Source organism: Bufo bufo, chromosome 5, assembly GCF_905171765.1.
Source record: "Bufo bufo chromosome 5, aBufBuf1.1, whole genome shotgun sequence".
NCBI lineage: Eukaryota > Metazoa > Chordata > Amphibia > Anura > Bufonidae > Bufo > Bufo bufo.
The window spans coordinates 488,029,311-488,045,219 of NC_053393.1; the positions used below are offsets into that span (position 1 = coordinate 488,029,311).

General features: G+C 42.5%; 1 protein-coding gene across 1 annotated transcript in view; it reads left to right on the top strand.

Annotated features, from left to right (window-relative positions):
* The window catches only part of WDR37 (WD repeat domain 37), a 198,847-nt gene that overhangs the window by 123,033 nt on the left and 59,905 nt on the right, over positions 1 to 15,909 (top strand). The window contains exons 7-10 of the mRNA XM_040434222.1: positions 1,473 to 1,608; positions 3,434 to 3,505; positions 7,680 to 7,724; positions 13,811 to 13,887. Coding sequence (XP_040290156.1) covers positions 1,473 to 1,608; positions 3,434 to 3,505; positions 7,680 to 7,724; positions 13,811 to 13,887 — 330 coding nt within the window. The remainder of the gene's footprint in view (positions 1 to 1,472; positions 1,609 to 3,433; positions 3,506 to 7,679; positions 7,725 to 13,810; positions 13,888 to 15,909) is intronic.

Below are 15,909 nucleotides of genomic sequence, written 5' to 3' on the forward strand. Positions count from 1 at the left end.
GTCATCAAATCCATCCTAATAAAACCAGCTTACATGTCCGAAAATCTCTTGCCAGCTGAATCTAATGTTCTTGCTCCCATGTCGCTCCGTGGCCTTATTGCAGAGAAAACATATATATTTTTTTATCATATGTAAATTAGTCCCTGAGTGTATCTAGGGCCTTGCCGTTGCACCTCTCGCTCTCTACATGTTGCACCCCCACCAGTACAAGGGATGAAGCTCACCGGCCACCTGGCGAGCTTCATCTCTGTACTGCGCTTGCTTCGAAAACGGTGGCGATCGCACTGCCACAAGACTTCAGGGACATGAATGAACAGGTCTACACTTCTGGTCCTGTTAAAGAGGTTGGGGGCACGGCATGTAGAGAGTAAGTGGTGCAATGGCAGTTCCCTCGTTGCACCCAGGGACTAATTTGCATATGATTAAAAAGCTGTTTTCTCTGCAGTAATGCCACGGAGCCACATGCGAGCGAGAACATTAGAATCAGCTGGCAAGGGCTCATCAGGCATGTAAGCTGGTTTTAATAGGATGGATTTGATGACAAATTCCTTTTAATGGAGATTTGGATCCAGACAAAGTGACTCTTGGGAGGAAGATTACTTACTGACCTATTTCCTGGAGATTTTACGATGCTGTACAACTCTTTCAAGGCGGTGTGTGTCACCAATGTGACTGCTACTACACCCAAACATCAGTGTAGCAAAAAATAAGCACATTTGTTAATTAAAAAATCTTGAATTTGTGTAGCAGATAAAAGTTCTCAACGGGAGGGCAAAGTAATCTCACTTTACAGCACTGCTGCACAGTCACCTTACTGCTCCCTGGTCTGACTGGTGGTCTGACAGCAGACAAACAGGAAGTTATAGACTCTGCACAGGAAAGAATATCTCCTTTTTTTTACTGGATAGAATGACTGAAATCACACAACCTTGGGCCTCATGCACACGAACGTATTTGGTTTCCGTATCCGATCCGTTATTTCTTTTTGCTGATACGATGCAGACCCATTCATTTCAATTGGGCTGTAAAAAATGCGGACAGCTATCCGCATCTGTATGTCCGTTCTGTAGCCCCGTATATAACGTGTCCTATTCTTGTCTGTTTTATTGTTACAATGGATCCGCAAAAAACGAACAAAAAAAAACGATGGATTACGAATGTCATCATTTTTATTTTATTTTTTTTTAAATTTTTTGCGGATCCGAAATTTGCGGACCGCAAAACACATACGGTCGTGTGCATGTAGCCTTAGGCGTACAGTTACTACTATCCAAGCAGGCACTGCAACAAAAGAAACAGAATAACCATTCTGCTGACACTCTAGGCTACAGTTCATGCTGACTGTGTATTCTCCAAACAGCTCGAGGGATCTGCTGTGCCCCCCGTATTCACTAATAGATTGCTTTGCAGGGATGTGCAGTCAGTCTTCTCCCTTACTGAAGGAGAATAATCCGTTTTTTATTTGTTTTTAGATCGTCTCCAGCTTCAAGACCACAACATCTCGTGCGATCTGCCAGTTGGTGAAAGAATATGTTGGCCACAGAGACGGACTGTGGGATGTCAGTGTTACACGGACGCAGCCAGTGGTCCTGGGGACTGCATCTGCAGGTAATCTCAAAGTGCGGTCTTGAACTCCTCCAAGCTCCATTAGGCAGGGCCTAGTACAAGGCAGGCATAATATACTGCAACATAGACATATTGCAGTATATTACACCAGTTATGGATTATTAAATGGTCCCTAATTGGGGGGAAAAAAGTGAAATAAAACGTTTAAAAATGTATAAAAAGAAAAAACATTTTCTCAATTAACACCTTAGGGCCAATGCACACACTTATTTTCTTTCCGTGTCTATTCTGTTTTTTTTTTTTTCCGGACTGTATGCGGAACCATTCATTTCAATGGGTCCGCAAAAAAACGGAAGGTACTCCTTGTGCATTCTGCTTTCGTATTTCCGTTCCGCAAAAAAAAATAGAACATGTGTCCTATTATTGTCCGCATTATGGACAAGGATAGGACTGTTCTATTAGGGGCCAGCTGTTCTGTTCCGAAAAATACGAAATGCACACGGACGTCATCCGTAATTTTTTTGCGGACCGGATAATACATATGCTCGTGTGCATGAGCCCACAAGGCCAGGACAGGTTTAGTTTTTTTTCTTCCCGGCCCCCCAGGAGCCATTGTTTTTCTTTTTTCTTCTTTTTTGTGGTTGTCTAACTGCTTAGATGCTGTGGTCACTATTGACTATTGCATCTGAGGGGTTAAATAACTAGGACCGGAGAGGTCTCCGATCCTGGTCACCGTGGGTATATCACAGCCGACACATGCCGCATACGGAGCTGGCTCAGCCCTTGAGCCCACACCATGCCTTCCCTGTGTTCCTGTAACCTACATGTTACCCATATTGCTCTAAGAGGTTATAAATGTTTTAATAATTTTTTATTTTATTTTTTTAAGTATGCAGAATCCGTATCTCCCTGTATATATTGACCCAAACTCTAAAACGGTCATTTTATTTGACAAATTAATTAAAACAGTGCCAGAATTGCGTTTATTTTTGTTCATCCCACGTCCTAAAAACCAGAACAGTGCCACACGCAGGTTATGCAGGGTATTACAGCTCAGCCCCATTACCCTTTAATGGAGCTTAGCCGCAATAGCAGACACGGTCCATGAAGAGGTGTGGCGCTGCTCATGGAAGGAAGCAGCCATGTTTTTCTAATCCTTTTAGTAGTTAGACCTCTTTATTTCTTCCTTGAACATTGCTGCTTTCAAACTCTGTAGCACTGGTGCCGACAATACTGGGTTCCTCGGTTTGCGTCCGACCATGGTGTGACATCAGCATGGAGTTTTGTACATACTCCCTGTTTTCGTGTGTGTTTTTTCCAGGTACTCTGGTTTCCTCCCACACACCAAAAGCATATTGAGAGGTTAGTTTGGACTTTAGACTGTGAGCCCCAGTGAGGACATGCACCGCTGTCTGTGAAGACCATCCTAGGGGATGAAATGATGATAAGGCTCCATTCACACGTCCGTGGTGTGTTGCGGACCCGCAAATTGCGGATCTGCAACACACCCACCCGGCACCCCTATAGAAATGCCTATTCTTGTCCGCAAGCTGATGACAAGAATAGGACATTTTCTATCTTTTGCGGAGCTGCGGACCTGAAGATCGGGAACGAATGCGGACCCATTTGCGGACATGTGAATGGACCCTAACACCGCCATTTTGGAATGATAAGAAATTTAAATTTTCCTTCTTATTTTGTGCACGAGGCCCCGGTATGCAGTGCATACATTTGGTGAGTGGGTGAAGGACGGTTGCTCCATCCTTTCAGTCTGGGGTGAAGTTATGCTACTTACAGTGTATGAATAGAGACATTTTCTTATTTTATGCATTTAAACGCGGTTAACGCTTCGCTTGGTGTGTTATAGATCACACAGCGTTACTGTGGAGCATAGAGACTGGAAAATGCCTTACCAAGTATGTTGGCCACGCCGGATCAGGTAAATATGAACATACAGGTGTACTCCGATTTAAAATTGAAATCCCATTCTTTAGGGGACGCCAGTGTTATAGTAAGGCTACTTTATGTATCACTTATGAAGTAATGTTCAGTATACTGTCAATTCTAAGAATATTAAGTCCCACAACAATAAATGTAACACTAGTAATTTTATTCTTAAAGAGGTTTTCCTATCCTTTAGCATATCACTAGGATATGCCATCACTTTATGGATGGTGGGGGCCCGATCTCTAGGACCCCACCGATCCTGAGAAAATACGAATTTCTTTTTAGTTCTTCATATGAGGTTCTGCTGCAGCTGATGTGAATTACAGTACCAGACATAAAACCCCTCATACAGTGTCAAAGATTTTCAGTGACTGCTGGATATGAGCTTTGAGTCCTTCAAAGTTAACCGCTTGCCGCCACGCTAACGCCGAAAGGCGTCATTGCGGCGACTCCCCCAGGCTACGCTAACGCCAATAGGCGTCATCTCGCGTGAGCCGAGATTTCCTGTGAACGCGCGCACACAGGCGCGCGCGCTCACAGGAACGGAAGGTAAGAGAGTTGATCTCCAGCCTGCCAGCGGCGATCGTTCGCTGGCAGGCTGGAGATGTGTTTTTTTTTAACCCCTAACAGGTATATTAGACGCTGTTTTGATAACAGCGTCTAATATACCTGCTACCTGGTCCTCTGGTGGTCCCCTTTGTTTGGATCGACCACCAGAGGACACAGGTAGCTCAGTAAAGTAGCACCAAGCACCACTACACTACACTACACCCCCCCCCCCCGTCACTTATTAACCCCTTATTATCCCCTGATCACCCCTGATCACCCCATATAGACTCCCTGATCACCCCTCTGTCATTGATTACCCCCCTGTCATTGATTACCCCCCTGTAAAGCTCCATTCAGACGTCCGCATGATTTTTACGGATCCACTGATAGATGGATCGGATCCGCAAAACGCATCCGGACGTCTGAATGAAGCCTTACAGGGGCGTGATCAATGACTGTGGTTATCACCCCATATAGACTCCCTGATCACCCCCCTGTCATTGATTACACCCCTGTCATTGATCAACCCCCTGTAAAGCTCCATTCAGATGTCCGCATGATTTTTACGGATGCACTGATAGATGGATCGGATCCGCAAAACGCATCCGGACGTCTGAATGAAGCCTTACAGGGGCGTGATCAATGACTGTGGTGATCACCCCATATAGACTCCCTGATCACCCCCTGTAAAGCTCCATTCAGATGTCCGCATGATTTTTACGGATGCACTGATAGATAGATCGGATCCGCAAAACGCATCCGGACGTCTGAATGAAGCCTTACAGGGGCATGATCAATGACTGTGGTGATCACCCCATATAGACTCCCTGATCACCCCCCTGTCATTGATTACCCCCCTGTAAAGCTCCATTCAGACGTCCGCATGATTTTTACGGATCCACTGATAGATGGATCGGATCCGCAAAACGCATCCGGACGTCTGAATGAAGCCTTACAGGGGCATGATCAATGACTGTGGTGATCACCCCATATAGACTCCCTGATCACCCCCCTGTCATTGATCACCCCCCCTGTCATTGATCACCCCCCCTGTCATTGATCACCCCCCCTGTCATTGATCACCCCCCCTGTCATTGATCACCCCCCCTGTCATTGATCACCCCCCCTGTCATTGATCACCCCCCCTGTCATTGATCACCCCCCCTGTCATTGATCACCCCCCCTGTCATTGATCACCCCCCCTGTCATTGATCACCCCCCCTGTCATTGATCACCCCCCCTGTCATTGATCACCCCCCCTGTCATTGATCACCCCCCTGTCATTGATCACCCCCCTGTCATTGATCACCCCCCTGTCATTGATCACCCCCCTGTCATTGATCACCCCTCTGTAAGGCTCTATTCAGACATTTTTTTGGCCCAAGTTAGCGGAATTATTATTTTTTTTTTTCTTACAAAGTCTCATATTCCACTAACTTGTGTCAAAAAATAAAATCTCACATGAACTCACCATACCCCTCACGGAATCCAAATGCGTAAAATTTTTAGACATTTATATTCCAGACTTCTTCTCATGCTTTAGGGTCCCTAGAATGCCAGGGCAGTATAAATACCCCACATGTGACCCCATTTCGGAAAGTAGACACCCCAAGGTATTCCGTGAGGGGCATATTGAGTCCATGAAAGATTGAAATTTTTGTCCCGTTAGCGGAAAGGGAGACTTTGTGAGAAAAAAAAAAAAAAAATATCAATTTCCGCTAACTTGTGCCAAAAAAATAAAAATTCTATGAACTTGACATGCCCCTCATTGAATACCTTGGGGTGTCTTCTTTCCAAAATGGGGTCACGTGGGGTATTTATACTGCCCTGGCATTTTAGGGGCCCTAAAGCGTGAGAAGAAGTCTGGGATCCAAATGTCTAAAAATGCCCTCATAAAAGGAATGTGGGCCCCTTTGCGCATCTAGGCTGCAAAAAAGTGTCACACATCAGGTATCGCTGTACTCAGGAGAAGTTGGGCAATGTGTTTTGGGGTGTCTTTTTACATATACCCATGCTGGGTGAGAGAAATATCTTGGCAAAAGACAACTTTTCCCATTTTTTTTTTTTATACAAAGTTGGCATTTGACCGAGATATTTATCTCACCCAGCATGGGTATATGTAAAATGACACCCTAAAACACATTCCCCAACTTCTCCTGAATACAGAGATACCAGATGTGTGACACTTTTTTGCAGCCTAGGTGGGCAAAGGGGCCCACATTCCAAAGAGCACCTTTCGGATTTCACCGGCCATTTTTTACAGATTTTGATTTCAAACTACTTACCACACATTTGGGCCCCTAAAATTCCAGGGTAGTATAACTACCCCACAAGTGACCCCATTTTGGAAAGAAGACACCCCCAGGTATTTCGTGATGGGCATAGTGAGTTCATGGAAGTTTTTATTTTTTGTCACAAGTTAGTGGAATATGAGACTTTGTAAGAAAAAAAAAAAAAAAAAGAAAATCATCATTTTCCGCTAACTTGTGACAAAAAATAAAAAGTTCTATGAACTCACTATGCCCATCAGCGAATACCTTAGGGTGTCTACTTTCCGAAATGGGGTCATTTGTGGGGTGTTTGTACTGTCTGGCCATTGTAGAACCTCAGGAAACATGACAGTTGCTCAGAAAGTCAGAGCTGCTTCAAAAAGCGGAAATTCACACTCTTGTACCATAGTTTGTAAACGCTATAACTTTTACCCAAACCATTTTTTTTTTTTTACCCAAACATTTTTTTTTTATCAAAGACATGTAGAACAATAAATTTAGAGAAAAATTTATATATGAATGTCGTTTTTTTTGCAAAATTTTACAACTGAAAGTGAAAAATGTCCATTTTTTTTTGCAAAAAAATCGTTAAATTTTGATTAATAACAAAAAAAGTAAAAATGTCAGCAGCAATGAAATGCCACCAAATGAAAGCTCTATTAGTAAGAAGAAAAGGAGGTAAAATTCATTTGGGTGGTAAGTTGCATGACCGAGCAATAAACCGCTAAAGTTGTGAAGTGCCGATTTGTAAAAAAGGGCCTGGTCACTAGGGGGGTATAAACCTCTGGTCCTTAAGTGGTTAAAGTGTAACTGCCATTCTATTTTTATTTGTGTAATGTATAGGGGCAGTGATACTAACCATTTTTGTAATATACTTTAATTACTGAAATCGTACATTTCTATTAGAAAAATAGCCCTAAAGTGGCCCATTTTGAGCCTTAGCAACGCTCCTCTGTCTTCTATTTACATCAGTCAGTGCTGAGCAAGTCTCCACAGTTATGTAAACAGAAGACAGAGGAGCGTTGCTAAGGCTCAAAATGGGCCATTTTTAGGGCTATTTTTCTAATAGAAATGTACTATTTCAGTAATTAAAGTATATTACAAAAATGGTTAGTATCACTGCCCCTATACATTACACACACAAAAATAAAACGGCAGTTACACTTTAACAGATGTTGAGTGACGGGTACTACTGGCATCCATTCCTGTGCTGCTCACAAAGCGACTAACACGGCTTTGATAAAATTCTCCTTTGCACATTTCTAATACTCTTTAGTGTGCAACAATGTTTTTCATACAATGTATTGCAGTCACCTACGTAATAATTCCTTTTTTTTTTTTTTGCAGTGAACTCTATCAAATTTCATCCTACAGATCAAATTGCATTAACAGGCAAGTGCCCAAGAGTTATTATCCCTTATTACTGTGTCTTTATGTGTTTACCATTGTAGTTAGCAGGCCTGTTGCCTTCACCTCCATTTACTATATCTTAACCCCTTAACAGCCACCGTCTTTTGACGGTGGGCAGTGCAGGTCCTTTGGTGTCGCTGCAGTTGAGGTGGGGGGTTATGTGCTCCTGCTCAAAGAACCGGCTGTTGCTTCACAACTGTGGTCGGAGGTTGATCCAGTCTTGACATTTAACCATTTGATCATGCTGTGGTCCATACAGTGGCATAATCAAAGAGGACCCCCACCCTTCCTGCGATCGGGTCCGTGGGCACCCAGTGACCCAGTCGGAAACTGGGAGAGTCATTTCAGTCATCCTTGTGGACCTATGAAAGACCCCAGGGTTGTCTGCACTATAATTCTGCTGTTAGGGTACACTAACAGCAGCCTTTTTCTTCCTAATGCATTAACATACAGGAGTATGCCAATACATTATAATTTTATTTCACTTTTATAAAATAGTAATCCAATAATGGGATCCAAAAAATGTGGGAAAAAAAAACCTCCCCTGTATTATGCACACTTTAAATTGAAAAAATGCACATATTAGGTATCCACATGACTGTAGTAACCTGAAGAATTTAATTATTGGGTTATTTCGTGTGAAGCATAGATGGCATAAAATATAATAAAAATAACATCACTTTTTTATGTATTTCTGCAGCAAATAAAAATTACATAAGTTACACCGTAATTTATACATACCCCTGAACAATGTCAAAGAGCTAATAATATTTCTTCCAGATAAAACAAGGTCTTAGCCACGTCAAAAAAATAAAGTTCTGAAAATGCATGAAAAAGCAAAAACTGAAAAATGTTGCTGTCATTAAGGCCTTCTCAGGCCTGGTGATTAAAGGGTTAAACTGATACGTAAAGGGGTTGGGTAAGATTCCAGTCAGTGGGATTTTGGCTGCTGCAACTCCAACTGATCATGAGAATGGTGGTACTACCAATACCCCGCTTGAATGGAGCATGCGCATTGCCATTCCATTTATGGGACGGCTAGAGATAGCAGAGCTTTGTGCTCCAGCAGTCCGGTAGATTTTGAATGCAGCGACAATGCACTTGCTGTTCCCTTCAGACGGGGGATCGGTACCCCCATTCTCGTGGGGGATCGGTACCCCCATTCTCGTGGTCAGTGGCAATAGTAGCAGTTATACCTCCCTCTTATCGGACACTTACCGCCTGTCCTGTGGATATGTGACACGTTTCTAACTTGGGTCAACCCCTTGAAACTCCAAAGACAGGTCTATAATATTTTAAAGAAAGCATTAAAGGGTTTGTCCAGACAACAATAAGTAAGGAACATTAATTTTAATTTCTATAGACTTTTCTTTTTGAAATATACTTTGCCTTTCTGCTTTATATTTCATGTTGTGATCTTTGGTCACTAAACCCTGTCCTCTAAACAAGACGGCCCTTCCGACAAGATTGTGTCCACAGTCCACTTAAGTCTGGAGAATCTTCGTGTCACCACCTTATTGATTTGCATGGCCGGTCAGTAGGCAGTGCTGGAATTCTCTCCGCAGTCATAAATGTGGGCCTTCTGTAAAGAGCACATGCGCCATGACTGAGGGAAGGATTCTGACTCTTGCCATCTGGCCATAAGGTGAGGAGAGCAGTTGACATTATGTCAGCAGAAGGACCGAAATAAAGGCTAGAGCAGTACTTACCTCGATGACCCAGTGCTGACGCTCTGGTTCTCCCTGCAAGCTCTGTTTACCTGGCTGTGAGCTTAACATGTGACATCTGCAGCCAATCAGTACCTCAAAGAGGTGCATCGAAGAGGCCAGTGATTGACTGCAGCAGTCACATGTTCTCAACGCGATATCACCGCTGCATCCAGGTAAACAGAGCCTGGCCAGGAAAACCGGAGAGGTTAGGCTGTTTGTCAGTGTTGTCTGGTCTCTTGCTTTAACCAGACAACCCAGTTAAAGATTTTTTATTTTTTTTGCTTTTTACTAAATGCATGGATATTTGGCTACGAAGCATTTTTGTAACAGGATTTTTTTTAAACTGTTGGGTTCTGCAGCATCTATGTCTCCCAGTCAATAGTAAGCTGCAGAATGCCAGTCATAAATAAGTAATCCAGTGTCTTCTCTTGAACTATCTTCTAAGTTTATGTGTGGGATAACTAATTAACACTACCAAAATTGGCAATATTGAGTATAATATGGTTAACTGCCTGATTTAATATAGCTAAAACATACTTTTATTAAATAACTATTAAAACAAGGTGATGGTCCACAAACGTGTACTTTTCAGGCTAGGGCGTCAGATCTACAGGGGTGCATATTAGCACGTAATATCTGGCACCTCCACGGTTATCTGCCTCCCACTAATACTCTATTAGCACATGACTAGCTGCGTCGCTATTCCATCAGTCAAACTTCCTTTAATATTATCTCTGTATTGGAGATTCACTTTCTATATCGCTCCACCTACAGAGAAATAAATATATAGGATCCTAATATGTGATCTATATACACTCTATGGCTGTCTCAATGTAATAAAGCCCTATGTACTGGCTTTATAGCAGCCATCACTGAGGTCTATATACCACCTTTCAAGACACTGGGATCTCCGGTCGCCCACAGTATATATTCGGATCCCTCCCATGAAGCATCTGATGTCTTAATGGCTACATATGGTGCCGTAGTTGTTGCATCTAAAGCTCGACACGTTTCCTGGCTGATATTTAACACAGCCTTTCATCAGGAGCGAAACCAAGATACAAACAAACCTATATAGTAGCTGCATGCCACTGATGCCGTGCGTGCAGCTTGTAGCCGCACTAGAGCCGGAGGCAGATAACCGTGGAGGTGCCAGAGATATTACCTGCTTAATATGCACCCCTCTATATCTGACGCCTTAGCCTGTAAAGTACATGTTTGTGAACTATCACCTTTCACTGTGAACTGCATTCTGCAGCGTGCTGTATACCATAAGAAATAGAAGCTGCGGAAGCCAAATTGTGCAATATTTTTAATAAAACCCTATTGCAAAAAATGCTTTTTCAGTCGAAATACCTGTACTTACATATATAAAATCCCTCCAGAGGTGTCCTTAGCCTTTAAACCACATTTTTTCTTTCTTTCTTTCACTAAAGTGATATCCAAATTTTTATAAAAAAATCACTTGCATGAAGAACCTTTTCTAATACCATCATCTCACTAAAGGATTTAGGCTACATCAGGTGCCGGTGCCGTGGCTCATTCATCTTTCATGTATTATCTGATTGCCTAGACCTCTATAAGCGGCTTGAAAGTTTCATCTGCTGAACTCAACAGTTCTATAAAATGCTTCTCAGATCAAATTCTCTAACGTTTAGCTTTAATCTAATAGGAGCTGGAGGAAAATAATTTCCAAATGGCATTGAGACGGATGGGTGCCTCCATTTTGTATCCCCATATTATAATAATCTGTACAAAGGTGTGGGACAGTAACGACGAATTTGAAAGCAAATTTTTACTACTTATCATAATGCTCTTTACATAAAATCTTAATTTTTTTATATTTTTTTTGTTGTAGTGGACTGAGCTCTGTTTTCTTATACTAAGGTCCCTGAATAAAATAAACCCTGGCTACCAGCAACCACCACTAGGGGGAGCTTTTAATATGCATACAAAGCTATTACGGTTTTAATGGGTTTGTATGAGATTATAAAACAACAGATCCCAAACAGCTCTGGTTCCAGTGGTTGTGGGTCCCCTGCTGGTCTCTGCTTCCTGCTCCCTCATGACATGAGAGTGATTAGCCAAATGTGTGCATATTCTCAATATCCATTAGCAAAGGGCCTTTTCTTTTGTTACCATTTTTTATTTTTTTATTTTTTGGCCCTTTTGCAATGTGTTAATAAAAAATTGTCTAAGGGCATTTTAACAGCGCTTTTTATGTGCTGAAAAAAAATGATACGGAATCAGCTTCAGGATTCCTTGTGGTTCTTTGGATGCAGTTTTTGATGTGATTTTTCAATGGGAATTTTGGGTGTGAATCTGTCACTTTTTTCTTTAAACGCAGCAGTTTTAAAAAACGTATTTTGAAAAAGAAAAAAAAACAGCACTCTGCAAACTCACAAGCATTTTTCCTGTTGATAAATAGAGCTGAATTACAATTTTCTTCAGTGCAGCTTTTCAGTGCAGAATCTGTACCAAAATCGACATTGAAAACGCTGTGTGAGCATACTCTAAAATCCTCTTAAGCAATGTTGCTCCACATAGCGGAAATGGTGTGGAGTTTCCTTTCCAAAATTGCATGTGGAAAATCTGCATCGTTCACAATAACAGCAAAGTGGATGTTTCTTGATGCTGTTTTGGAAGCCAAAATCAGGAGCAAAAGTATAAAGGACAGATACAACTTCTCTTTTTTGCATACATTTCTGGTTTGGGGTTCAAAAACTGCACCAAAAAAACCTGCATGTGCGGCTGTAGCACCATTCATATAGAGTTTTTTTTGCAATCGGTGCAGGCGCCGTGACAAAAAAAGCTAGTGGCAGCAGCTCTGAATATGCCTCCTTTTGTTTTCGATTAGTTGTACTTAATGCGGACACGGTTTATCACCACGACCGCGACTTAGTGCAGTGTCTGAATGGACTCCAGCTGAACCTGCGATGTGTGTCCGCTTGCGGTTTAGCTCCATTCCATGGAGTTAAACCGCGAGCCGTTCCTCAGCATTCAAATTGGTAAACTGTGGCAGAAACCGCAGTGAATTTTGTTAACTAGCCCTACAGTTAGACCAATATCAATCGCCTACATTGTGTACAAATGACCTGTTGATTTGATCGAAATCTATCTGTACCCCCCAGAAACCTCATGTGACAATGCTTAAAAACTTTTTTGTCAAACACCGCTACAAGTATAATTTGTAACTAGGATTGAGTGAACTTGCTGCTTGCAAGTTCGGGGTCTGGGTGAATTCCATTATGGATTCAGTTATCACAGAATATAACGGAATTCTATGACGGAATGCCAAACAAAAGCCTTTAAAGGGAACCTGTCACCAGTTTTATGGTGTCCTAACTAAGGGCAACATAAATAAGTGACTGATTCTCTTAGCAAAATGCTGGGTCACTTTCTTTAATTGACTCAGTCAATCTGCCAACATCTTGTATTGAAAAGCTCCAGCTGATAATGATGAGTCCTGAATATTCATGAGCTCCTGACTCTCCCCGCCCACCTGCTGCTGAATGACAGCTATTTTCCATATGAATCAGCAGCAGGTGGGCAGGGGAGTGGCTATAGCTCTGAATTAAATATACGCTGGACTCAATGACATCACACTGGACTCAAATCAGCTCATTAGCATCTGGCATCTTTGTGTGTATATTATGAGGTAACCATCTGTCACACCAGTAAGTGAATACATCTAAGGTACTTTTTAGTAGTTAATGATTGTATATAATTAGTTAGATTATAATCAAATATCCACATGACAGGTTCCCTTTAAGAGGCATTCCGTCATTATAGAAGTCTATATGCAGCATAACGGATCCATCTGGTTACCGTTATACAGGACTCCTGCATAAAGGAAACCAGGTGGATCCGTTATGCTGCCCATAGACTTCTATTATAATGGAATGGTTCTTAGAATTCCATTATTTTCTGTGATAACGGAATCCATAAAGGAATTCACCCAGAACCCGAACTTGCAAATAGCAAGTTCGCTCATCTCTGTGACATGTAAACCGTATGTGAAAGACCACTCCATTTTTAGAGAATAGGAAGGTTATGTTTTACAGTGTTAAGAAAAAAGCCGCTGAAGACTAAGATTATAGCAAAATGTCTGTGTACGTAAATGGCCAACATTAAATATTGGTGTGTGTGTGTGAATCCAGCTTTTATTCTTCATGACAGGTGCACTTATAGAGGAAAGCACATAGTTCCTTTTAAAGCGTTTCCTCTTTGTATACATTAGGTGATATGTACTGTATGATGAGATGTAGCAATGACACCACCACGAAATCTAGTAAAAAAAAATATACACTTGGGAATCGCTTTTCCTTAATGTCACGCTACTTTTGTTTTGTTCCACAGCATCTGGAGACCAGACAGCTCACATCTGGCGCTACGTGGTACAGTTACCCACTCCGCAACCATCAACAGACACCAGCGTAAGCCCAGTACAGAAATCATGCAATCAGATGCTGCAGGCGTTTAATTGTAGCAATGTTTAATCCTTCATATGATCAGATCAATTGCCGTGCTTTCCAGCGCTACTGGAGAGATAACATAAAATGTACACTCGCCTCAGGTTAACTCTATTTTAATGCTTTGTTAGTGTCGGTGTCAGTCTTGTAATGCAGGTTCCAGTTCTTGGTGCTGTATAAAAACTCACATTAAAGGGTGTGACGAATAATATACCCCCACTGACGTCAAATACGTAGGGCCAGCAAGATACGGTATAGTCACTGGTTACCAAGAAGTGACGTTACTCCCTCCGTATAAGCGCGTAAGGTCAGCTTGATACAGTTTACACAGACGCCTCCTGTCCACGCGGGCACAGAGAGGCAACAAGCTGAGAGCCTTTTCACTGCCCCAGTAAAACAGCACTTTCTCAGACCGGGTAATCTGCCACCAGCTTCTTGTTTGATGTAAGCCCGGTCCGCTAATGGGATTATATAGGGTGAGAAACCAACCCGCGGTAGCGTATAACTATGCCGAAACACTGACGTGGGGACTCTTGATCGAGATACAAGGACAGCACAAGAATAAATTATATATTTAATTACCTTAAGGGCGCATTAGACACAATATACTGTACACAGAGAATATATACAGTGGTCCGATGTACAGAATACAGGTGGTATGGTACAAACAGGTTTAAACAGAGCAAAAAGTCAGTTTACCAGATGGATGAGTCCTTTGGGTTGATAAATAATGGTTCCTGTAATCCTTGGCTGTCGTCACATGAACATGATGCTCAGCGTGACCCCCCTTCAGAGAAAAGACGCTGGACTCTATCTGCATCGTTCTTTTCACCTGTAATCTGCCACGCCCCTCCCTGCCTCTGGGACGGGTCCCCCCTCCCTCCTGATCCTGGCAGCCAAACGAACCACAAAACCCATTAGGGCCCATAGCTCCAGACCAGAAGGTCACAGGGAGATGGTTCTGGGACCAACGGGTCCGCCTGGGTTCCGGCTACAGGTAGAGTCCACACATGGTACCGTTATTAGGTTTCTGTAGGGAGATCTCCATATCTCCCTTCCCTGGCATCCTACCACCCAACTACGAGCAGGAGCCTGTCCATCTTGGCCACAGGGTCGCAAATATATATCTGGTTTTGCCTGTGATGGACGGGCGAATCAGAATTCCTTATGAATCGCCAGTTCCATGATGTCTGATAGTTGCTTTTGTTCTGAGGAATGAGTTTTCCTGCAGGGTCCGTGCTGTCTGAATGGAGGTGTGAAATGTAACCAAATGTGGCCTACTAGGAGTTTTCTGCTATATGGCTGCACTTTGAAGCAGGGCCCCCCTGTGGAATTTGATTTCCTCTGCCACTCCTGGAGCAAATGGGAGGAATGAAATCATACTCCATATTCCTCACAAAGGGGTTCTCCATTCTTTTATTTAATGGAAGAGTCCCTCAGCTATAAGCTGATCACAAGAAGAAAGTATTTATAGGGGCTTATGGACCTAATTTAATGCCTGTCGTTGAGATACTTCTGTAAGCCAGTCTCACATGCAGTCACTAGACTATGCTTGTGTGATGTCCCATACACTGGAGATGTGATTATCTCCTCTCTCCTGTCACACATAACATTACTCCTATCTCTACTGCCTCCTGAATTTCTCCTTTACCTGTCTCTGGAGGGATGGTGTTTCACATGCTGGGCAGCAGATTGTCCAGTGAGCAGTAGAATTGCTGAATTATCAGTGGTTATTAAAACTTTCATTTGTACTTTTAAAAGTAATTGTCAAAAATGGACGTTTTATAAGTCACCATGGTCCTGGGTATGTACAGTATATTGTGTGGTCAGGGACAGGATCAGTGTATACAGGGTAATATGTAACAGACCCTGGTTAACTACCAGTACAGCAGGTAATTCCTGTCAAAGAATCAGCCTGGGTGGTGGTCGGGACAGTGCTGATCCATATGCCAGACATGCTTATACTGAGATGATACCCCCATTAGT